General features: G+C 45.0%; 1 protein-coding gene across 4 annotated transcripts in view; it reads left to right on the top strand.

The window, feature by feature from the left end:
* CLSTN3 (calsyntenin 3) overlaps nt 1-23593 on the top strand; it is a 65672-nt gene that overhangs the window by 36079 nt on the left and 6000 nt on the right. For all 4 annotated transcript variants that reach the window (XM_075348279.1, XM_075348281.1, XM_075348282.1 and 1 more), the window contains exons 6-16: nt 1643-1792; nt 6807-6992; nt 7649-7918; nt 8777-8889; nt 17244-17406; nt 17660-17710; nt 18649-18800; nt 19096-19244; nt 19736-19962; nt 21139-21303; nt 21386-21531. In XM_075348279.1, coding sequence (XP_075204394.1) covers nt 1643-1792; nt 6807-6992; nt 7649-7918; nt 8777-8889; nt 17244-17406; nt 17660-17710; nt 18649-18800; nt 19096-19244; nt 19736-19962; nt 21139-21303; nt 21386-21531 — 1772 coding nt within the window. The remainder of the gene's footprint in view (nt 1-1642; nt 1793-6806; nt 6993-7648; nt 7919-8776; nt 8890-17243; nt 17407-17659; nt 17711-18648; nt 18801-19095; nt 19245-19735; nt 19963-21138; nt 21304-21385; nt 21532-23593) is intronic.

A 23593-nucleotide genomic window follows, 5' to 3' on the forward strand; every position in this document is an offset into this window, starting at 1 on the left:
AATTCTGTTTGGTTCCCCTAAAGTATTAAGAAGTATTTCAGGCACAAAGAACAATGAGCTTCACATGTTTGGATTAATTATCTCTTTTTCCAGCCTTTTCTGACTAATTAAGACCCTCCCCAAACTTGTGAACAGCACTCATACATTGTCAACATGGGAAAGACAAAGGAGCATTCCAAGGCCATCAGAGACAAGATCGTGGAGGGTCACAAGGCTGGCAAGGGGTACAAAACCCTTTCCAAGGAGTTGGGCCTACCTGTCTCCACTGTTGGGAGCATCATCCGGAAGTGGAAGGCTTATGGAACTACTGTTAGCCTTCCACGGCCTGGACAGCCTTTGAAAGTTTCCACCCGTGCCGGGGCTAGGCTTGTCCGAAGAGTCAAGGCTAACCCAAGGACAACAAGGAAGGAGCTCCGGGAAGATCTCATGGCAGTGGGGACATTGGTTTCAGTCAATACCATAAGTAACATACTCCACCGCAATGGTCTCCGTTCCAGACGAGCCCGTAAGGTACCTTTACTTTCAAAGCGTCATGTCAAGGCTCGTCTACAGTTTGCTCATGATCACTTGGAGGACTCTGAGACAGACTGGTTCAAGGTTCTCTGGTCTGATGAGACCAAGATCGAGATCTTTAGTGCCAACCACACACGTGACGTTTGGAGACTGGATGGCACTGCATACGACCCCAAGAATACCATCCCTACAGTCAAGCATGGTGGTGGCAGCATCATGCTGTGGGGCTGTTTCTCAGCCAAGGGGCCTGGCCATCTGGTCCGCATCCACGGGAAGATGGATAGCACGGCCTACCTGGAGATTTTGGCCAAGAACCTCCGCTCCTCCATCAAGGATCTTAAGATGGGTCGTCATGTCATCTTCCAACAAGACAACGACCCAAAGCACACAGCCAAGAAAACCAAGGCCTGGTTCAAGAGGGAAAAAATCAAGGTGTTGCAGTGGCCTAGTCAGTCTCCTGACCTTAACCCAATTGAAAACTTGTGGAAGGAGCTCAAGATTAAAGTCCACATGAGACACCCAAAGAACCTAGATAACTTGGAGAAGATCTGCATGGAGGAGTGGGCCAAGATAACTCCAGAGACTTGTGCCGGCCTCATCAGGTCTTATAAAAAACTATTATTAGCTGTAATTGCAAACAAGGGTTATTCCACAAAATATTAAACCTAGGGATTGAATAATAATTGACCCACACTTTTATGTTGAAAATTTATTAAAATTTAACTGAGCAACATAACTTGTTGGTTTGTAAGATTTATGCATCTGTTAATAAATCCTGCTCTTGTTTGAAGTTTGCAGGCTCTAACTTATTTGCATCCTATCAAACCTGCTAAATCTGCAGGGGGTTGAATACTACTTGTAGGCACTGTATATATATATCTGCAGGGGGTTGAATACTACTTGTGGGCACTGTATATATATATCTGCAGGGGGTTGAATACTACTTGTAGGCACTGTACATACAGGCATACATATACACACACACACATACATACAAACACATACACACATACATAGACACATAGATACATACAGACACACACACACATACAGTACATACATACAAACACTCAACTTTATATATTAGATTAATTGATTCTTATGGATTGCTTACATTGTATCTTGGCAGGTTACATAAAGAATACGCAGCCTCTGCAGGCCAGTGGGGAGCGCCTGATCAGATTTACGGTCACGGCGTATGACTGCGGGAAGAAGCGAGCCGTGGAGGACGCCGAAGTGGAGATCCAAGTGAAGCCCACCTGCAAACCCAGCTGGAGAGGTAACCACAACATCCCCATGAGTGCAAAAAATGTGCAATTTCCTAATTTACTTGTTCCTTCCATTGCGTGTCCATATCTCTGCTTGCTGTCAGTATATTTAATCCTTTTTTATTTATCCTAATCATGTCCAAGTTGCACGGGTGCACGGCTCCTTACAGGAGAGAGATCTGACACCCTGGGAATGAGCTGTGCATGGACGGGGCATGGGCGGGACAGGTGCACGTCAGCAAAGCAAGCAGAGGTCTTGAAATTAGTGAGAGCCTGATCTGCAAAGTGTATTGAGCTTTTTGTTTTATGTCCTATAATAAGAGCTCCAGGATTTGTAGATCATGTTGGTAGCATGGAGCCCTCTCCCCATAAACACCTTGTTGTTGTGGACGTGGTTTGGGGCGTTAGATGCTGATTTTCGGGATTACATACCCAGGATGACAAACTGTTATGAGGGCGCAGAATACAAAAGCAACACTGATTGTAGATGCCCAGAACAATGGTGCATTGACTGATGGAGAACAATGATGCCCTGATACACGAGCTCCTGGCACAATGGCGCGCTCGTAGGTCGCCAGGAGATTCTATTATTAACCCAAAATGGGCCCTATCCAAAAATTCTATTACAATTCATTTTTAATACTTTTTTCCCCCTTTTCGTAGACCTTTTTTAGTAACATTTTGGGGGTTTAAGCTAATATAGGCTACAATTTGCCTCCATGGATAATCCGCTGCACAGTCTGGATTCATGTTAAATATAGGGACCCCCATACAGCAGTATGAAAAATCATGCTGGGCAAAATCTAGCCCAGATTGGTCAATGAGACCATTGCACAGACTCAAAATAACATATATAAGCAAAAGAACAAGAGTCAAAAGGTGCCAAAAAGTGAATATAATTTTATTATTACAATCATAGATGTGCAACCAGCAAAAAAGAAGATAAAAACACAGAGGGATGTGAGAAGACATAAACAGGACCGCCAGATGGATGGTATTTGGAGATGACCAATTACATGAATAAAACATACAGGGGAAATGTCAGAGCAAATATTACAGTAAGCGCCCGCTTACTTCCGCGTGCGTCACATCCTCGGGTGACACACACACACGTCAGCGGCGTCATGTTGCCGCGCTCTCGCGGGAGCGGGATGACGCATCCCCGCTCTTGCACGTGCGCGTTGGCGCCCGACGGCTGGCCTGCCTCCATCATGACGCCGCTGATGTGTGTGCGCGTCACCCAAGGATGTGACGCACGCGGAAGTAAGCGGGCGCTTCACAGTATAAACCACTAGGCTATAACGAGCATGTCGCTGCCTTCTCCCTCCCCGAGGAAGCTGGACTTGAGCACGGGCTCAAAGAGGCGAAACGTACGTTGGTGGGGTATGGGGGAGCCTTTTTTCTGCATATTCAGGACTATGCACTGGCCACTTTAGATCCACTGGCCACTTTACTTTGTACATACTTTTCTATTTAAGTGATTTGACCAGATCTTGCTTATGTATTGGGGGTGTCTGACCGGGCTATTCATATGTATTTATGCACATGCACTTTATATGTATTGTCCCTGTAATATTTGCTCTGACATTTCCCCTGTATGTTTTATTCATGTAATTGGTCATCTCCAAATACCATTCATATGGCGGTCCTGTTTATGTCTTCTCACATCCCTCTGTGTTTTTATCTTCTTTTTTGCTGGTTGCATATCTATGATTGTAATAATAAAATTATATTCACTTTTTGGCACCTTTTGACTCTTGTTCTCTTGCTTATATAACAGTCTGGATTCAGGCATCGCGAGGGCAAGACGATGTCAACCGGGAAGAGACAGTAATGTTTTTGAAGGCTTCACTAAAAATATTCAGACCCCTTACATTAATCCTTTCCCTATATCCATAATACACGTTGGGCGCGTGTTGTGTGCACACCGTATACAGCTGCGTTATACAGCCGGCGTCTGCGTCTAACAGAAGCATTGACAGCTATCTCTGATCTACACTGTAAATGTGTATGGGTCTCTTTCTGTGCGTTTGTCTCTTTCTGTGTGTGTCTTTCTGTGTGTGTCTTTCTGTGTATGTGTCTCTTTCTGTGTGTCTCTCTCTGTGTATGTGTCTTTCTGTGTGTGGGTCTCTTTCTGTGCAAGTCTCTTTCTGTGTATGTGTCTCTTTCTGTGTATGTGTCTCTTTCTATGCGTGTCTCACTCTGTGTGTGTGTCTCTTTCTTTCTGTGTCTCTTTCTGTGCGTGTCTCTCTGTGTGTGTGTCTCTTTCTGTGTGTGTGTCTCTTTCTGTGTGTGTGTATGTCTCTTTGTGTGTCTCTTTCTCTATCCATAATAGGAGTCTATAATAACAGATCCGTTACCAGCTCCATTGACTTTAATGTAAGCAGGTTTTTTGGCAAATAACTGTAAAGATTGGGGTTACATTTTCCCACTTAATTTAACCACTTAAATACTACTGTCAGTCTTTAACAATGGTATTTAAGTGGCGCGATTCCAATGGAGTGTCCATCAGCCCCTTGCAATTGGGCAATGGGTCAACATGACAGCAGGGGGCTGAGACTCATAGTTTCACTAGATACTAAAAAAAACAAGACCTCACACGGTTCCATTGGCAGAAGAATAAAAACGTTATGGGTCTCAGAATATGGTGACACAAACCAAAACATTTTTTCAGTGTTCTGATTTTTTTAACCACTAAAATATGAAAAAGTCAGGTGTGGTATTAACATAAACATAACCCCGCCCAGAAAAACAAAAAACCCCGAACCAATGGAAGAATTGCCTTTGCTGTCAGGGCATGCTGAGAGTTGTAGTTTAGCAACAGGTCCAAGATAGGAGTTTATGGAGTAGACATACAGGACACACAGGGCAGTAGCCCAGTCTTATGGTTTAATGGTTCCCAATTAGTGGAGGTTCCTCGTGGGCGGTACCAGGAGAGGAGGAGCTGCTGATCACATGACTCTCTCTTTCTGACTGATATATGTAAGAGCCAGCAGAGGGAGGGGTGGGAAGGAGGAAGAGGTGGGCTGTGTAACACTGTGTTGAATGGTAAGTGCATAGGATAGGGCTCTACAGTGGTGTAGCTTTAGGGCCCAGCAGCCTAATGTGCCCTCTGTCACATAAAAAATAAACCTTCGGTATTATAACTATTGTAGTTGTAGTTTCGCACAGACGCTTATGGTGTAGACATATAATAACTGCACTCATACAGGACACACAGGACAGTAGCCCGGTCTTTTGGTTTTGTGGTTTCTAATGAGTGGAAGGTCCTCTTGGGCGATACCTGCAGGCGGCAGAGCACTGATTAACTGAATTCTCTCCTTCTGGATGAAATATGCAAGGGACAACAGAGGGAAGGGTGGAAAGGCGGAGGATGTGCTGCTGTGTAACACTGTGCTGAATGGACAGTGCATAGGATAGTATCATGACTCGCTTTGTTTCCCTGTCCAAATGCTGATGGTTTCTGTTGTCTGTTTTTCCTTCTTGTTTTGTTTTTCCTTCTTAGTTTGATTTTCCTTCTTAGTTTTTTTTCTTTTCTTAGTTTGTTTATCCTTCTTGGTTTGTTTTTCCTTCTTGGTTTGTTTTTCCTTCTTGGTTTGTTTATTCTTCTTGGTTTGTTTATTCTTCTTGGTTTGTTTTTCCTTCTTGGTTTGTTTATTCTTTTTGGTTTGTTTTTCCTTCTTGGTTTGTTTATTCTTCTTGGTTTGTTTTTCCTTCTTGGTTTGTTTATTCTTCTTGGTTTGTTTTTCCTCCTTGGTTTGTTTTTCCTTCTTGGTTTGTTTTTCCTTCTTGGTTTATTTTTCCTCCTTGGTTTGTTTATTCTTCTTGGTTTGTTTTTCCTTCTTGATTTGTTTTTCCTTCTTGGTTTGTTTATTCTTCTTGGTTTGTTTTTCCTTCTTGGTTTGTTTATTCTTTTTGGTTTGTTTTCCCTCCTTGGTTTGTTTTTCCTTCTTGGTTTGTTTTTCCTTCTTGGTTTATTTTTCCTCCTTGGTTTGTTTATCCTTCTTGGTTAGTTTTTCCTTCTTGGTTTGTTTTTCCTTCTTGGTTTGTTTATCCTTCTTGGTTTGTTTTTCCTTTTTGGTTTGTTTTTCCTTCTTGGTTTATTTTTCCTTCTTGGTTTATTTTTCCTTCTTGGTTTGTTTTTCCTCCTTGGTTTGTTTTTCCTCCTTGGTTTGTTTTTCCTTCTTGGTTTGTTTTCCCTTCTTGGTTTGTTTATTCTTCTTGGTTTGTTTTTTCCTTGTTGGTTTGTTTTTTCCCTCTTGGTGTCAGTCATTTCTTGTTGTGGTTTTCCCTATCACATTCTGGATTGGGTTATATATCTTCACCAGTCACCTCATTCCCTTGCTGGCTATAACAGGAGTTCCAGCCCTTCAGCTTAGCAGCTTAGAGGGTTTACCTTTGAGAAAACGCCGATTGAGTGCCTGCTGTGCTTTGGTTTTGTTTTCCTTCCCAGGTCCTCTTCCTTGTACCTTGTTTCAGTTTATTACCCTCTGGATTTGTGTTCGTTCTCACACACCTTCCTTTCCCCTTGTTGGCAGTGTGTGACGGCCTTCCCTCTGGTCCCTCAGGAGGTACGAGAAACCCTTTGATGGCCTTTTAGGGAGCCAGGCCTAAAGTGGTGTTTTTTAGTTGTCTGGCTAAGGCCTTTTAGTCTGTACAGGGACCTGTTGAGTGTGGTTGCAACTTTCCCCTTTTTCACTACCCATATGTGAGTGCGTTAGGTGCAAAACACATAGGTGTCTACAGGGGTGTAGCTTTTTGGCACAGCAGTCTGAGACATATAAAGAGATAGAAACTTTGGTATTATAGTTGGGGCTCTTTTAGAATTTTTGGAATTGGGCCCCCCAAGCTTAAATCAGTGGCTCTTTAGCTGTTAGGGCATGCTGAGAGTTGTAGTGTCACAGCAAGTCCTGGTTTGGTTTCACTAATCTCTATGCTGTACAGTATCTGAGTATTTTTCACCATTTGTGCCATTATTACGTAAAATCTCTTTGAGCCTTAAATCCACGGTCTCTGCTCCGACAGGCTGGAACAAGCGTATCGAGTACGTTCCTGGCACCGGCAGCCTGGCCTTGTTTCCCACCATCCACCTGGAGACCTGCGAGGAGCCAATCTGGAGTATTCAGGCCACGGTGGAAATCCAGACGAGTCACATTGCCAAGGGCTGCGACCGGGATAACTATTCAGAGAAATCATTGCGCAAGCTGTGCGGTACGTCCCTCGCCCTGTAATACAATGCCCGTGGGGCTCGAGGATAAGACGTATAATTCCCTGGTACTGCGCTGTAATTATCGGCCTGGGCACAAATACAGGTTTCCATTTTATATAATTGCCAGTCAGCGTAGTATCTAAGAACAATACAGAGCTGAATATGGGGCCCCTGAGAATTAGGGCCCAAGAACTTCCTACTATACCTCTGAGTGCAGTTATGAATCTGGGGTCCCAGGAGACTATAAAGGGTTTAATATTAGGGGGGTAGTGTTCGCTTAAGGACTAAGGAGCCAGTACTAATGGCTTTTCTCACTCTGGAGGACCCAGCATTATGTATACAGCTATTGATTTACATGTGATACCTCATTTCTCCTGTGGGGGCACTGCAGGGAAACTGAATACTGGCTGCCAAAGATCACAGCTGATAACCAACAGCTCCTTAAAGGGATTTTTCATGACATTGATGGCCCATCTGACCAGTACCTAAACCCCAGGACCCCCCTAATAAAGGGGCCAAAGCACAGCGCCACACCTTCAAGTGTGGTGGTGCCTGGTACTACAGCTGATGACCTGTCCGGTTATCATTAAGCTCCTTTAGCTAGGAAACAACTAAATAGAATTTTCTTTTATGTGTTAATACCTCTGCTTGCTTCCAGGAGCCGCTCCAGGCGATGTCGACCTTCTTCCCCCATCCAGCCCGACCTATAACTGGACCCATAGCCTTCCCATACAGGACACACAGGACAGCAGCCCGGTCTTTTGGTTCAATGGTTCTCAATCAGTGGAGGTTCCTCCTGGGCGGTTACCTGCAGGGGGCGGAGCCGCCGATCACCTGACCCTCTCTTTCTGGCTGAAGCATGCAGGGGGCAGCGGAGGGAGGAGCGGAAAGGAGGAGGAGGTGCTGCTGTGTAACACTGTGCAGAACGGTAAGAGCACAGAGCAGGGGGGCTCCAGGGGGGGAACGGAGGGAGGAGGAGGTGCTGCTGTGTAACACTGTGCAGAACGGTAAGAGCACAGATCAGGGGGGCTCCAGGGGGGGAACGGAGGGAGGAGGAGGTGCTGCTGTGTAACACTGTGCAGAATGGTAAGAGCACAGATCAGGGAGGCTCCAGGGGGGGAACGGAGGGAGGAGGTGGTGCTGCTATGTAACACTGTGCAGAACGGTAAGAGCATAGGGCAGGGGGGCTCCGGGGGGGGGGGACGGAGGGAGGAGGAGGTGCTGCAGTATAACACTGTGCAGAATGGTAAGAGCACAGGGGGGGGGACAGAGGGAGGAGGTGCTGCTGTGTAACACTGTGCAGAACGGTAAGAGCACAGGGTAGTTGGGCTCCGAGGGGGGGGGGACGGAGGGAGGAGGTGCTGCTGTGTAACACTGTGCAGAATGGTAAGAGCACAGGACAGGGGGGCTCCAGGGGGGGACAGAGGGAGGAGGTGCTGCTGTGTAACACTGTGCAGAATGGTAAGAGCACAGGACAGGGGGGCTCCAGGGGGGGACAGAGGGAGGAGGTGCTGCTGTGTAACACTGTGCAGAATGGTAAGAGCACAGGACAGGGGGCTCCGGGGGGCAGCTATTGCCCCAAGACCATAAAATGTTATCATTGGACTGTTTTAGAGATTTCGGAATTCAAGGTTTAATCAGTGACTCTCTAATATTAGCAAAACTACAACTCCCAGCGTTATCTAACAGTGTGCATTGGTCAGGGCTTGCTGAGGGTTGTAGTTTTGCATCCATTAGTGAGTGACAGATAAGCATCCACTAGCATTGCTCTTATTACTTCCCTCAGACGGCAGCTTCTCGCACTATACGCTGGCCGTGCACGGCTGCAGGATTTCCTTCCTCTATTGGTCCCTTCTGGACAGCGCTCACCCGGTCAAATTCCTTTGGAAGCTGGAACAGGTAATGATATGAAACTATGATGACTGGCTATGAAAGGGTTAATGAGATTCGGTATACAATGATGCATTATGGAGGGATAAGCTTCCAGTCATTTATACCCCCTGTCCTCACTGCTATCATCTCCACCCCATAAAAGATCATTATAGTCATCTCCTGAAATGCTCTGCGCTGCTGTGGGACCCGGTCTATATATATTCCTCAGTGGTCTCATACAAGTCGTCTTTCCCCCTTCCTCAAGACGCTGTCCCCGTACAGACAGCTCCGTCCTCTCTAACATTTGTGAGATCCCAGACCTTCAAAATTCAGCAGAAATCTCCTGAAATCCTCTGTACTGCTGTTAGGATGTTAAATACCCTGCGGTCGGCTCCAGCTCTTCTGTTGTCTGTATGAATATTCGCATCTGCAGGATAGATATAAATATTCATAAGCCATAATGAAATGATGAATATTCCTCATACGATTATGGGCAGCACATGCCAGGAAGGATCTGAGAGGGATGCGGGAAGAAACGGTGACTGAGCTGCCTGTTCACACTGGGTGCAGCCATCACCCTAATATACTCCTATGAGTGCAATTCAAGAAAAAACAAATTCCCCATGACTGCTCTCCCTGGCACATGACTGCTCTCCCTGGCACATGATTGCACTCCCTGGCACATGACTGCTCTCCCTGGCACATGCCTGCTCTCCCTGGCACACGACTGCTCTCCCTGGCACATGACTGCTCTCCCTGGCACATGACTGCTCTCCCTGGCACATGATTGCTCTCCCTGGCACATGACTGCTCTCCCTGGCACATGCCTGCTCTCCCTGGCACACGACTGCTCTCCCTGGCACATGACTGCTCTCCCTGGCACATGACTGCTCTCCCTGGCACATGACTGCTCTCCCTGGCACATGACTGCTCTCCCTGGCACATGACTGCTCTCTCTGGCACATGACTGCTCTCCCTGGCACATGATTGCTCTCCCTGGCACATGACTGCTCTCCCTGGCACATGACTGCTCTCCCTGGCACACGACTGCTCTCCCTGGCACATGACTGCTCTCCCTGGCACATGATTGCTCTCCCTGGCACATGATTGCTCTCCCTGGCACATGACTGCTCTCCCTGGCACATGACTGCTCTCCCTGGCACACGACTGCTCTCCCTGGCACATGACTGCTCTCCCTGGCACATGACTGCTCTCCCTGGCACATGACTGCTCTCTCTGGCACACGACTGCTCTCCCTGGCACATGACTGCTCTCCCTGGCACATGCCTGCTCTCCCTGGCACATGACTGCTCTCCCTGGCACATGATTGCTCTCCCTGGCACATGACTGCTCTCCCTGGCACATGACTGCTCTCCCTGGCACACGACTGCTCTCCCTGGCACATGACTGCTCTCCCTGGCACATGACTGCTCTCCCTGGCACATGACTGCTCTCCCTGGCACATGACTGCTCTCCCTGGCACATGCCTGCTTGACCTTGACAGAATTGACTTTGCTGGCATGAGAGACCACAATGGGCCACAATCAGCACCAAATCTGCACTAAAAAAAACGCACCGTGTGCTCACGGCCTGATAGGATTTTCTGCACCTGAAGGTCACATACAGTCTTCTTTATTCTCTGGGTTGCAGTCGTTTGATTCTCCTCGGTGCAGATGATTCCAGTTGCAGACATTAGATTATGTAACAGCTTCCAATGACATTAAATTGACACAATGTTGCAGGTTTATAATTACTATTGTTGCAACAAAGTAGCGAGAATGTTCCATCAGAGGCAGGACTGACCCTTCTGATGATGACCCTGGAGCAGACAATGTCTTGGCTCCTTGCTTATTTCTCTCTTCTCACCTCCTCCACCTCAGGCTAGTTTCGCACTTGCGTTTTTTTCCTTCAGTCGCAATCTGCCGTTTTGGAAAACAGCAGAATTCGTTAACGGATTCCGCTGCTTCCCATAGACTTGTATGGACGACGGATTGCTGCTGATGGACCTGCGTTGCTTCCGCTGGCCGACGCCGCGTTGCTTCCGCTGGCCGACGCCGCGTTGCTTCCGCTGGCCGACGCCGCGTTGCTTCCGCTGGCCGACGCCGCGTTGCTTCCGCAGGCCGACGCCGCGTTGCTTCCGCTGGCCGACGCCGCGTTGCTTCCGCTGGCCGACGCCGCGTTGCTTCCGCTGGCCGACGCCGCGTTGCTTCCGCCGGCCGGAAGGAACACATCATGTAACGTTTTTCTGCGGTTCCCCTGAGCGTCAAAAAAACGCAATGTGCTGGTTTCCGTCGGCATCCGTCATTTTTATAATGGAAGCCTATGGTTGCAGAATCCTTCGGAATCTGTCATTTGACGGATTCCTGTGACGCATCCGTTTTTACACAACTGCGCATGCTCAGTTAATTGTTGAAAAAAAAAAGCTACAACGGATTCCTTTGTTTTGCAGCATCCGTCGCATCAGTTGTGCCACTATATGCAACGCATGCGTTACATCCGTCACACAACGCAATGCGACGGATGCCGCACAACGCAAGTGTGAAACTAGCCTTACTCCTTACAGTGCTGGCCAAAAGTATTGGCACCCCTGCAATTCTGTCAGAGAATACTCAGTTTCTTCCTGAAAATGATTGCAATCACAAATTCTTTGGTATTATTATCTTCATTTAATTTGTCTTCAATGAAAAAAAATAAAAAAAATTGTCAGAAAGCCAAATTGGATATAATTCCACACCAAACATAAAAAAGGAGGTGGACAAAAGTATTGGCACTGTTTGAATAATCCTGTGCTGCTTCTGTAATTTGTGTAATACCAGCGCCTGTAACTTACCTGTGGCACCTAACAGGTGGTGGCAATAATAAATCACACTTGCAGCAGGTGACCTGAATTAAAGTTGACACAACCTCTGTCCTATGTCCTTGTGTGCACCACATTGAGCATGGAGAAAAGAAAGAAGACCAAAGAACTGTCTGAGGACTTGAGAATCCAAATTGTGAGGAAGCATGAGCAATCTCAAGGCTACAAGTCCATCTCCAAAGACCTGAAAGTTCCTGTGTCTACGGTGCGCAGTGTCATCAAGAAGTGTAAAGCCCATGGCACTGTGGCTAACCTCCCTAGATGTGGAAGGAAAAGAAAAACTGAAGAGAGATTTCAACGCAAGATTGTGCGGATGGTGGATAAAGAACCTCGACTAACATCCAAACAAGTTCAAGCTGCCCTGCAGTCCGAGGGTACAACAGTGTCACCCCGTACTATCCGTCAGTGTTTGAATGAAAAGGGACTGTATGGTAGGATACCCAGGAAGACCCCACTTCTTACCCCGAGACATAAAAAAGGCTGGAGTTTGCCAAAACTTACCTGAGAAAGCCTAAAACGTTTTGGAAGAATGTTCTCTGGTCAGATGAGACAAAAGTAGAGCTTTTTGGGAAAAGCCATCAACATAGAGTTTACTGGACAAAAAGAGAGACATTCAAAGAAAAGAACACGGTCCCTACAGTCAAACATGGCGGAGGTTCCCTGATGTTTTGGGGTTGCTTTGCTGCCTCTGGCACTGGACTGCTTGACCATGTGCATGGCATTATAAAGTCTGAAGACTACCAACAAATTTTGCAGCATAATGTAGGGCCCAGTGTGAGAAAGCTGGGTCTCCCTCAGAGGTCATGGGTCTTCCAGCAGGACAATGACCCAAAACACACATCAAAAAGCACTAGAAAATGGTTTGATAGAAAGCACTGGAGACTACTAAAGTGGCCAGCAATGAGTCCAGACCTGAACCCCATAGAACACCTGTGGAGAGATCTCAAAATGGCAGTTTGGAGAAGGCCCCCTTCAAATCTCAGGGACCTGGAGCAGTTTGCCAAAGAAGAATGGTCTAAAATTCCAGCAGAGGATTGTAAGAAACGCATTGATGGTTACCGGAACCGGTTGTGCGCAGTTATTTTGGCTAAAGGTTGTGCAACCAAGTATTAGGCTAAGGGTGCCAATACTTTTGTCTGGCCCATTTTGGGAGTTTTGTGGGAAATGATCAATGATTTGATTTTTGTTTCATTCTCTTTTGTGTTTTTTCATTGCAAGAATAATAAATGAAGATAATAATACCAAAGAATTTGTGATTGCAATCATTTTCAGGAAGACTCTGAGTATTATCTGACAGAATTGCAGGGGTGCCAATACTTTTGGCCAGCACTGTACATGTTTCTTCCCTGTATCTTCCTTCCTTCTCCTCTCGTCTCTGTTGTGTTTTGTGCACACACATCAGGCACCGGCCCGGGGTGCACAGACTTCTGTGCCTCTTTCACGCCTCATTAGATTCATTTGTAGACATCAGAACCCAAAAGAAGTAAATGTGGCGGCGACATTTGTAGGTGTGAGGAGGAGATGGATGCGGCACACTGGGCCTGTCGCTGCGCCCCTGCACACAACACGGACCCTGCCCCATGGACTCTGCTACTTGTCTTGGTGTCCTTTGTACCCGCTTGTATCTCCTCCCATATTTATACCCAACGGGACATAATAAGAATAGAAGAGAGCAGTAAATAAGACGTGAAGAAGAACGACGAGGATGGGAAGGAGAGATATAACTATGGAGCGGTGCATAGATAAGGAGGGTGACAGTTTTGTTGTCCTCTGATTTAGGTCTGGTCCTGGCTGTGATGCCCCCTAATGGTCTGAGGAGCACATTGCCTAATTAATGTAAAAATACAGAAATCCATACATTTATACAGAGATCATCATACGTTTATGCCCCCAGACTCTTCTATCACAGCCACTTATTCTTCTCTCGTCCTCTTTGCTTCTTCTTCATCTCTTCTTTTGTCCTTTTTGTATTTTTCCTCTGTGTTTTCTTTGTATCTGCTCTTCCTCATTTTCACTGACCCTGATCATCTCTTATGTTTTCCTTTCCATATCATCCTATGTTTTCTATTAAAATTCCCAGCTGTCTCTCCACAGGTCCTTACCTGCTCATCCTTTCTTTTCTCCTAACCTGCTCATCTCTTTTCCTACTCCTCTTCAGCATCTCTTCTCCAATCATCTTCTTACCTAATAACTAGCTATAGATACTGCTCACTGGCTCATTCACTCTCCCATCGTGTCCTCCTTCCCAATTCTCTCTTCCTCACCTACCTCTACAGTCTCTCCTCTTCATCTTACCAATGCATGCCTATCCTCCTATCCTCCATCCATCCTCTCCTTCTCCATAGACACTTATTAGCTCCTACTTACTCATTATTTATTCCTTCATTCTTCCCTTCTATTCTACTTAACTTCTCCTCTCTTCTTTTCCTTTCCTATCTTCTGCTTTCTTCTCTTCGCATCTCTTCTCTCTTCCCCTATCTGCTCCTCTTTTCTTCTCCTCTCTTCTCATCTTTTTTCCTTTCTTCTCTTTGCATCTCTTCTCTCTTCCCCTATTCGCTCCTCTTTTCTTCTCCTCTCTTCTTTTCTTCTTCTCTCTTCTTTTCTTCTCTCCTCTAAATTTTTCTCCTCATCTCTTTTTATTTCTACTCCTCTCTTTTCCTTTCCTATCTTCTGCTTTCTTCTCTTCGCATCTCTCCTCTCTTCCCCTATCTGCTCCTCTTTCTTTGTCCTCTTCTCTTTTCATCTCTTTTCCTATCTTCTGCTTTCTTCTCTTCGCGTCTCTTCTCTCTTCCCCTATCTGCTCCTCTTTTCTTCTCCTCTACTCTTCTCTTTTCCTTTCCTATCTTCTGCTTTCTTCTCTTCGCATCTCTCCTCTCTTCCCCTATCTGCTCCTCTTTCTTTGTCCTCTTCTCTTTTCATCTCTTTTCCTATCTTCTGCTTTCTTCTCTTCGCGTCTCTTCTCTCTTCCCCTATCTGCTCCTCTTTTCTTCTCCTCTACTCTTCTCTTTTCCTTTCCTATCTTCTGCTTTCTTCTCTTCGCATCTCTCCTCTCTTCCCCTATCTGCTCCTCTTTCTTTGTCCTCTTCTCTTTTCATCTCTTTTCCTATCTTCTGCTTTCTTCTCTTCGCGTCTCTTCTCTCTTCCCCTATCTGCTCCTCTTTTCTTCTCCTCTACTCTTCTCTTTTCCTTTCCTATCTTCTGCTTTCTTCTCTTCGCATCTCTCCTCTCTTCCCCTATCTGCTCCTCTTTCTTTGTCCTCTTCTCTTTTCATCTCTTTTCCTATCTTCTGCTTTCTTCTCTTCGCGTCTCTTCTCTCTTCCCCTATCTGCTCCTCTTTTCTTCTCCTCTACTCTTCTCTTTTCCTTTCCTATCTTCTACTTTCTTCTCTTCGCGTCTCTTCTCTCTTCCCCTAACGGCTCTTCTTTTCTTCTCCTCTCTTCTTTTCTTCTCTCCTCTCTAAACTTTTTCTCTTCATCTCTTTTTATTTCTACTACTCTTTTTCTTTCATCTCTTTTCCTTCATTGTTTACTTTCTTCTCTTGTATCCTCTGTTTTTCTTTTCCTCTATTCTCTCATTTTCTCCTCCTCTCCTCTACTCTCTTACCTTCTGTACGCTGTTTTTGTTTTTTCTTCTTCTTTCTAGACCTCTCCTTCTCTTCTTTTATTTTTTTACTACTCTCCTCTTTTCCATTTTTGTGTACTCTCTTCTGTTTTCTCCTCTCTTTTCTCTTCTCTGCTCTTATTTTCTCTTGTCCTCCCACCGCTTGTCATCACTAATGTCACACCTCTTCCCCTTATGATTCTCTCTTACCTTCTCCTCTGAACACTTTTTGTCTTCTTTCTTCTGTCCTTTTGTCTCTTCTCTTTACCTCTTCTCTTCTTGTCTCCTCTCTTTTCTTTTCTTCTCTTCCTTTTCCCCTCCTCTCTTCATTTTTCTTATCATCTCTTCTCATACGTATCGCACTTTTCTACTCTCCTTTCATATGTGCACTTTTCTCCTTCTATTACTTCTTCTCTCCTCTTTTTTTTATCCTTTGCTCTCTTATTTTCTCCTCTACATACGTCTTCCCCTTTTTCTCCTACACTTATCTCCTTTCTTCTACCCTCTTTTCCCCTCCTTGTCTCTTCTCTCTTTATTACTCTTCTCTATACTCCGCTTTTCCAACAGCAACTTGTGCAAAAAAAAGGGTCGTGTTTGATGAATTTCAACATGCTCAATTATTTGGTTCTCAGGGGAGATAAGTTACTGTCACTAGCAGAGGCATCTTTGCACCTCTCTTTCCCCTCTCTTTTATATCCATCTTGCTCTCTTATCCAATACCATCTTTCCTTCCACCTCTTTCTTTCCCACCTTCTTTATACCCTTCCTGCTCTTTTATCCAGCACCATCTTTCCTTCCACCTCTTTCTTTTCTCCCTTCCTTATAACTATCTTGCTCTCTTATCCAGTACCATCTTTCCTTCCAACCCTTTTTTTTCTCCACTTCTTTATACTCTTCCTGCTCTTTTATCCAGCACCATCTTTCCTTCCACCGCTTTCTTTTTTTCCCCTCCTTATAGCCATTTTGCTCTCTTATTCTTTCCTCCCTTCTTTATACCTGTCTTGCTCTCTTATCCATCACCATCTTTCTTTCCTCCTTTTTCTTTCCTCCCGTCTTGGTCTCTTATCCTGCACCACCATCTTTCCTTCCCCCTCTTTCTTTCCTCCCGTCTTGCTCTCTTATCCAGCACCACCATCTTTCCTTCCCCCTCTTTCTTTCCTCCCGTCTTGCTCTCTTATCCAGCACCACCATCTTTCCTTCCCCCTCTTTCTTTCCTCCCATCTTCCTCTCTTATCCAGCACCACCATCTTTCCTTCCTCCTCTTTCTTTTCTCCCGTATTGCTCTCTTATCCAGCACCACCATCTTTCCTTCCACCGCTTTCTTTTTTTCCCCTCCTTATAGCCATTTTGCTCTCTTATTCTTTCCTCCCTTCTTTATACCTGTCTTGCTCTCTTATCCATCACCATCTTTCTTTCCTCCTTTTTCTTTCCTCCCGTCTTGGTCTCTTATCCTGCACCACCATCTTTCCTTCCCCCTCTTTCTTTCCTCCCGTCTTGCTCTCTTATCCAGCACCACCATCTTTCCTTCCCCCTCTTTCTTTCCTCCCGTCTTGCTCTCTTATCCAGCACCACCATCTTTCCTTCCCCCTCTTTCTTTCCTCCCATCTTCCTCTCTTATCCAGCACCACCATCTTTCCTTCCTCCTCTTTCTTTTCTCCCGTATTGCTCTCTTATCCAGCACCACCATCTTTCCTTCCTCCTCTTTCTTTCCTCCCGTATTGCTCTCTTATCCAGCACCACCATCTTTCCTTCCTCCTCTTTCTTTCCTCCCGTATTGCTCTCTTATCTAGCACCACCATCTTCCTTCCACCTCTTTCTTTCCTCCCGTCTTCCTCTCTTATCCAGCACCACCATCTTTCCTTCCTTCTCTATATCCGTTGCACTTTTGTCCTTCCACATGTAAATAGCTGTTTGTGTCTCTCAGGCCTGTGACGTGGAGTGGCATCATTATGCTCTGAGCCTCGAGTTCCCAACCGTGTCTCTGTATGTGGACGGGGTGACGTACGACCCGGCGCTCATGCACGATAATGGAGCCCTTACACCTCCCAAGCGCCAGGCCAGGATGATGATTGGTGGCTGTTGGACGGGTAAGGAGTCATGGAAAACGATGCTATAGAGATTTTGGATCCTTTTAAGATTCAGGCAAACAGTGGAGGAGATGTGAAGCCTGAAGCTTCTAGTCTTACATAGGTCTGCCTTATTAGACCAGCGCCCAACTTTCCTCATTGCTCCCCATCTTACCTTCCAATCTGGTCCCTTCTCCTGCTGATCTCATGTTGTTGACGTGTCCTGCATGGTCCTAACCCATCCATTCTGTACACACTTGATTTCTTTTAACAGAAGAGAAGATATCAGTAAAAGTGAATGATGGCGAAACCTCAAGAACGTCAGGTACAATGCAAAGTTGCTGCGATACAAGGGCTGGACCCCAAAACTGGAAACGGTTACATCCCAAAATGTGCAAACAACTTTATCAGATGTGGTCCTTTAATTGGGAGAAATGGTTGACCAACTGTAACTATTAGTGGCCACTAGATATGGGGTCCTATATAATGTGCGACATACTTGGACTGCACCCATTGGGTGTCACACTGCACTAGGAAGATACTGGAGTCACCAGCAATGTAACGTCAGAGTGCAGTTAGCAGGTCGACCAGCAGAGGGCAGCAGAGTTGAAGGTCACACTACACTAGACAGATACTGAAGTTACCAGTAGTTAGCAGGCCAACCAGCAGAGGGCAGCAGCGTAGTCAACACACCGAGTCAGCAGCAGGAGGTCAATATCGGTCCCCAAAGGAGTAAGCAATGAGAAGTCAGGTGGTATGCCAGGGGTCAGAGCCGGGATTTCATGTATGAAGCAGGAGGGAGAGACGGAGCCGAAGTCACAAACAAAGCACAGTCAGAAGCCAGGCAGACAGGTAAACGACTCAAGTCGGGGTACACGGGACAGGACAGAGACAGACAAACAAGATAGGGCAAATATACAGACCGGGACAGGGAGTCAGGGACGAGGAACAGACGAACGGAGCAGAAGAACACGGGTCAGGACGAGGTAGCGGGGAGGCAGCACAGATCGGGTATTCACAGGAGCCAGGAACAAGCGCTGCAGAGCAAAACTATTACTGGCACCGTATGAGAGGTGCTTCGCCAGGATATAGGCTGCAAGAAGTTAACCCCTTCATGCCCTGAACCCCGAATACAAGACAGCGCTGGCTCAAGGCCTGAATTATGACATTGGGCAATAGCACGCACCACGTGGCATCATCTGTGTTTTGTAGGGAGCCCCCTGTCTCACCCATCTGACCCCCCCATCTCTCTCTTGCTCTCAGGTTCCACTGTCGGCCGCTTCCTACGTGGGTACATCTCCGGCCTGTCCCTGCGCCTGGGTCCAGTGGATTCACGGGAAGTGATTGATTGTCTGTATGCGTGTAAAGAAGGCCTACAATATACCGACTTTGACAGCCTGGGCAAAGGAATGAAGGTAATGCAGCTGATATAGGGTTGGTCATGGGGTACGCTACAGCTATGTGTGTATATATAATATATGCAGCACTGGCGGACACAAAAAGAAAAGGGCGCCCGGGCAAGACCATTATATGGGCCCTTTGCAGTCCAACAACTCCTCCAAATGCCCAATTCTACCTGCTTTGGAGGTAGACGTGGACCCCATTTCTCTTGGGCCCCTGTGTGGCTGCACCGATGATATGTCCGCCCCTGATATGCAGGGATTATATAGTCTATGGCCAGTATAAGCCTCTTATAACATTGTTTCTCAGGTCCACGTCAATCCCGCTCAGTCACAGCTGACCCTGGAGGGGGACGATGCCCTGTCCTTCAGCCGAGCTCTGCAACATGTAGAATACCTCAACTCTTTACAGTTTCCAACCCCAGGAGTGAGACCCCTGAAACTGCAGACCACGGTGAGGTGGGTGCTCCATAGCCAACGTCGGTGGATCAGTCGTAAGGACACCTATGGATATTGCAAATGCATGTGGACCCTTTTGCATTGGGAGGTCGGCATCAATAGGGTGACCCTCCATATAGCCAGTGGATCACTAGGAGGGCTTACGTTTTGGCCCAAAGTCCAGTTTAGGTCAATCCAATATGAAGATGATTTTACAGCAGATCTACATATAATATAATGTACACATAATGGCTCTCCAGTCTGGTATATAAACCTTTAACCACCACTAGGAGCCCTATACAGCTCCATACACATCGCCATCTAGTGGCCACAGCAGGTAGCGTAGATCTTATCAAGTAAATGATGAAAATAACAATTCATCCTGAAGAAAGTGAGCGTCGTCCCATTATCAAATATATGGAGAAAACACGGGTATCATCTCAGTTGCTCACATCCTATAAAGAAAAGTTAAAAGGTTCATACCCTTTAAGTTCTGTGTATTCTCTCTCCAGGTGTCTCACGGATGAAGGATGTCTCACGGTTCCAGATCTCGATGGGTATCTCGTGGTGCTGCAGCCTGATGCTCCGCAGGTCCAACTAGCCGGGTCCCCCCGATCAGCGCATCCTGTGTCTGACTTCCAGGGGACGCTAGGTGTTCCCATATTCCCAGACTTAAGGATTACCTGCACTGTGTCTCATAATATATCTCCCAACAAGCTTGATAGAGCTCCAAGATCTGGTAAGTTGCTTATTGTCTTCTAAAGCTTAAAGGGGTATTCCTATGTGGGACATACAGTGTGTCCACCCATATCCTGTGCACCGCCATTAACTTGAGAAAGGCGGCAGCTACAGGCATAGAAGTGGTGTCTAGGTCTAGTAAAGTAGCCATGCACAACACAATGAAACCTCTTATAGCGCCACCTGGTGGAAAACAACGGAGTTAGGATTTTTATCTCGAAAACGGAACGAGATCGAGAAAAAAAGTGAATTACAAAGTTGTAGGGCATCATCAATTCAATATGAATCGACACCTTGCATACAGAAATGCTATGATTAGAAGGTGTAAAACTCACAAGGCTGTGGACGTGAAGAGATACCTCATGAAGACCTTCCTACAAGTCATTGGCTATGGTGGCTGCATGGAGTGGCCTCCGCTCACCTGACCTGACCCCATTGGACTTCTTTCTGTGAGGTCACATCAAACAGCAGGTGTATGCGACCCCTCCACCAACATTGCAGGACCTACGACCACGTATCACAGATGCTTGTGCAAACGTGTCACCTACCATATTGCACAACGTGCCGCAAGATACAGTATGCTGTGCAGAGTCCAGATGTGCATTGCAGCTGACGGGGGCCACTAATGAGCGCCATATGCGTGACCAGCATTCAATGTTTTGGGGGGGGTCATGGGTTTCATATCATAGCATTTCTGTATGCAAAGTGTCGATTCGTATTGAATTGATGATGCCCTACAACTTTGTAATTCACTTTTTTTCTCTATCTCGTTCCGTTTTCGAGATAAAAATGCTAACTCCATTGTTTTCCACCAGGTGGCGCTATAGGTGGTTTCATTGCGTAGCGCATGGCTACTTTACTATACCTAGACACCACTTCTATGCCTATAGCTGCCGTCGTTTTCAAGTTAATGGCGGTGCACAGGATATGGGTGGACACACTGTATACAGTAAGATATATCGATGAAGATATTCTATAAAAGGGACCGCATGCAGGGCGACCGATCAGAGCGGTGTCTCCTCCATTAATTTCCATGGAAGCTCTGAAATTCACCATCCGCATTTATTGAACATTTATGGGATATCAAGTTGATAAACAGTAAAAGTCCCAGATGTGAATATTCCTTTAACTTTTATCTTCACAATCCCAAATGTGAATCCATCCTCTGTGTTTCCAGATGTGCAGTCCCCTGATGGCATTGAGTGCGCCCTGGAGAGGTGCGAGATCGGAGTGGTGGGAGAAGACCTGAACCCAGAATACGAGAGCCTGTCCCTAGACGTGTCGTCTGCATGGCAGCGCGGGCTGGAGACCGAGAACAACTCCCGGAGTCTGCGAGTTACAGGTTAGAGCATCCCTAAGAAAATCACATGAGGATACCCAAAACTCAGTGCAGCATGGAACCCAGAGCCATGTGTCTTATCCAGGGGTGCAGAACATAGCGGTGTACGAGGACATCCTCCGCAGTGTCAGCTACCGCACAGGGGTGCAAGCAGCATTATATGCCAGGAAATTCCATGTATCCTGCAGTGAAATGAACGGGAGATATATAAGCAACCAGCTCTATACTGAGGTATGTGCTAGATATAATACTGCCCCTATATACAAGGATATAACTACTGTTATACTGCCGCTATGTACAAGAATATAACTACAGTACTATAATACTGCCCCTATGTACAAGAATATAACTACTATAATACTGCCCCCTATGTACAAGAATATAACTACTATAATACTGCTCCTATGTACAAGAATATAACTACTATAATACTGCCCCTATGTACAAGAATATAACTACTATAATACTGCCCCCTATGTACAAGAATATAACTACTATAATACTGCCCCTATATACAAGAATATAACTACTATAATACTGCCCCTATATACAAGAATATAACTACTATAATACTGCCTCTATGTACAAGAATATAACTACTATAATACTGCCCCTATATACAAGAATATAACTACTATAATACTGCCCCTATATACAAGAATATAACTACTATAATACTGCCCCCTATGTACAAGAATATAACTACTATAATACTGCCCCCTATGTACAAGAATATAACTACTATAATACTGCCCCCTATGTACAAGAATATAACTACTATAATACTGCCTCTATGTACAAGAATATAACTACTATAATACTGCCCCTATATACAAGAATATAACTACTATAATACTGCCCCTATATACAAGAATATAACTACTATAATACTGCCCCTATGTACAAGAATATAACTACTATAATACTGCCCCTATATACAAGAATATAACTACTATAATACTGCCTCTATGTACAAGAATATAACTACTACAATACTGCCTCTATGTACAAGAATATAACTACTATAATACTGCCCCTATGTACAAGAATATAACTACTATAATACTGCCCCTATATACAAGAATATAACTACTATAATACTGCCTCCTATGTACAAGAATATAACTACTATAATACTGCCCCTATATACAAGAATATAACTACTATAATACTGCCCCTATGTACAAGAATATAACTACTATAATACTGCCCCTATGTACAAGAATATAACTACTATAATACTGCTCCTATGTACAAGAGTATAACTACTATAATACTGCCCTCTAACTAGAGGAATATAACTACTATAATACTGCTCCTATGTACAAGAATATAACTACTATAATACTGCCCCTATGTACAAGAATATAACTACTATAATACTGCCCCTATGTACAAGAATATAACTACTATAATACTGCCCCCTATGTACAAGAATATAACTACTATAATACTGCCCCTATGTACAAGAATATAACTACTATAATACTGCCCCTATGTACAAGAATATAACTACTATAATACTGCCCCTATGTACAAGAATATAACTACTATAATACTGCCCCTATGTACAAGAATATAACTACTATAATACTGCCCCTATGTACAAGAATATAACTACTATAATACTGCCCCTATATACAAGAATATAACTACTATAATACTGCCTCTATGTACAAGAATATAACTACTACAATACTGCCTCTATGTACAAGAATATAACTACTATAATACTGCCCCTATGTACAAGAATATAACTACTATAATACTGCCCCTATATACAAGAATATAACTACTATAATACTGCCTCCTATGTACAAGAATATAACTACTATAATACTGCCCCTATATACAAGAATATAACTACTATAATACTGCCCCTATGTACAAGAATATAACTACTATAATACTGCCCCTATGTACAAGAATATAACTACTATAATACTGCTCCTATGTACAAGAGTATAACTACTATAATACTGCCCTCTAACTAGAGGAATATAACTACTATAATACTGCTCCTATGTACAAGAATATAACTACTATAATACTGCCCCTATGTACAAGAATATAACTACTATAATACTGCCCCTATGTACAAGAATATAACTACTATAATACTGCCCCCTATGTACAAGAATATAACTACTATAATACTGCCCCTATGTACAAGAATATAACTACTATAATACTGCCCCTATGTACAAGAATATAACTACTATAATACTGCCCCTATGTACAAGAATATAACTACTATAATACTGCCCCTATGTACAAGAATATAACTACTATA

This window comes from Anomaloglossus baeobatrachus, chromosome 5, assembly GCF_048569485.1.
Source record: "Anomaloglossus baeobatrachus isolate aAnoBae1 chromosome 5, aAnoBae1.hap1, whole genome shotgun sequence".
Lineage (NCBI taxonomy): Eukaryota > Metazoa > Chordata > Amphibia > Anura > Aromobatidae > Anomaloglossus > Anomaloglossus baeobatrachus.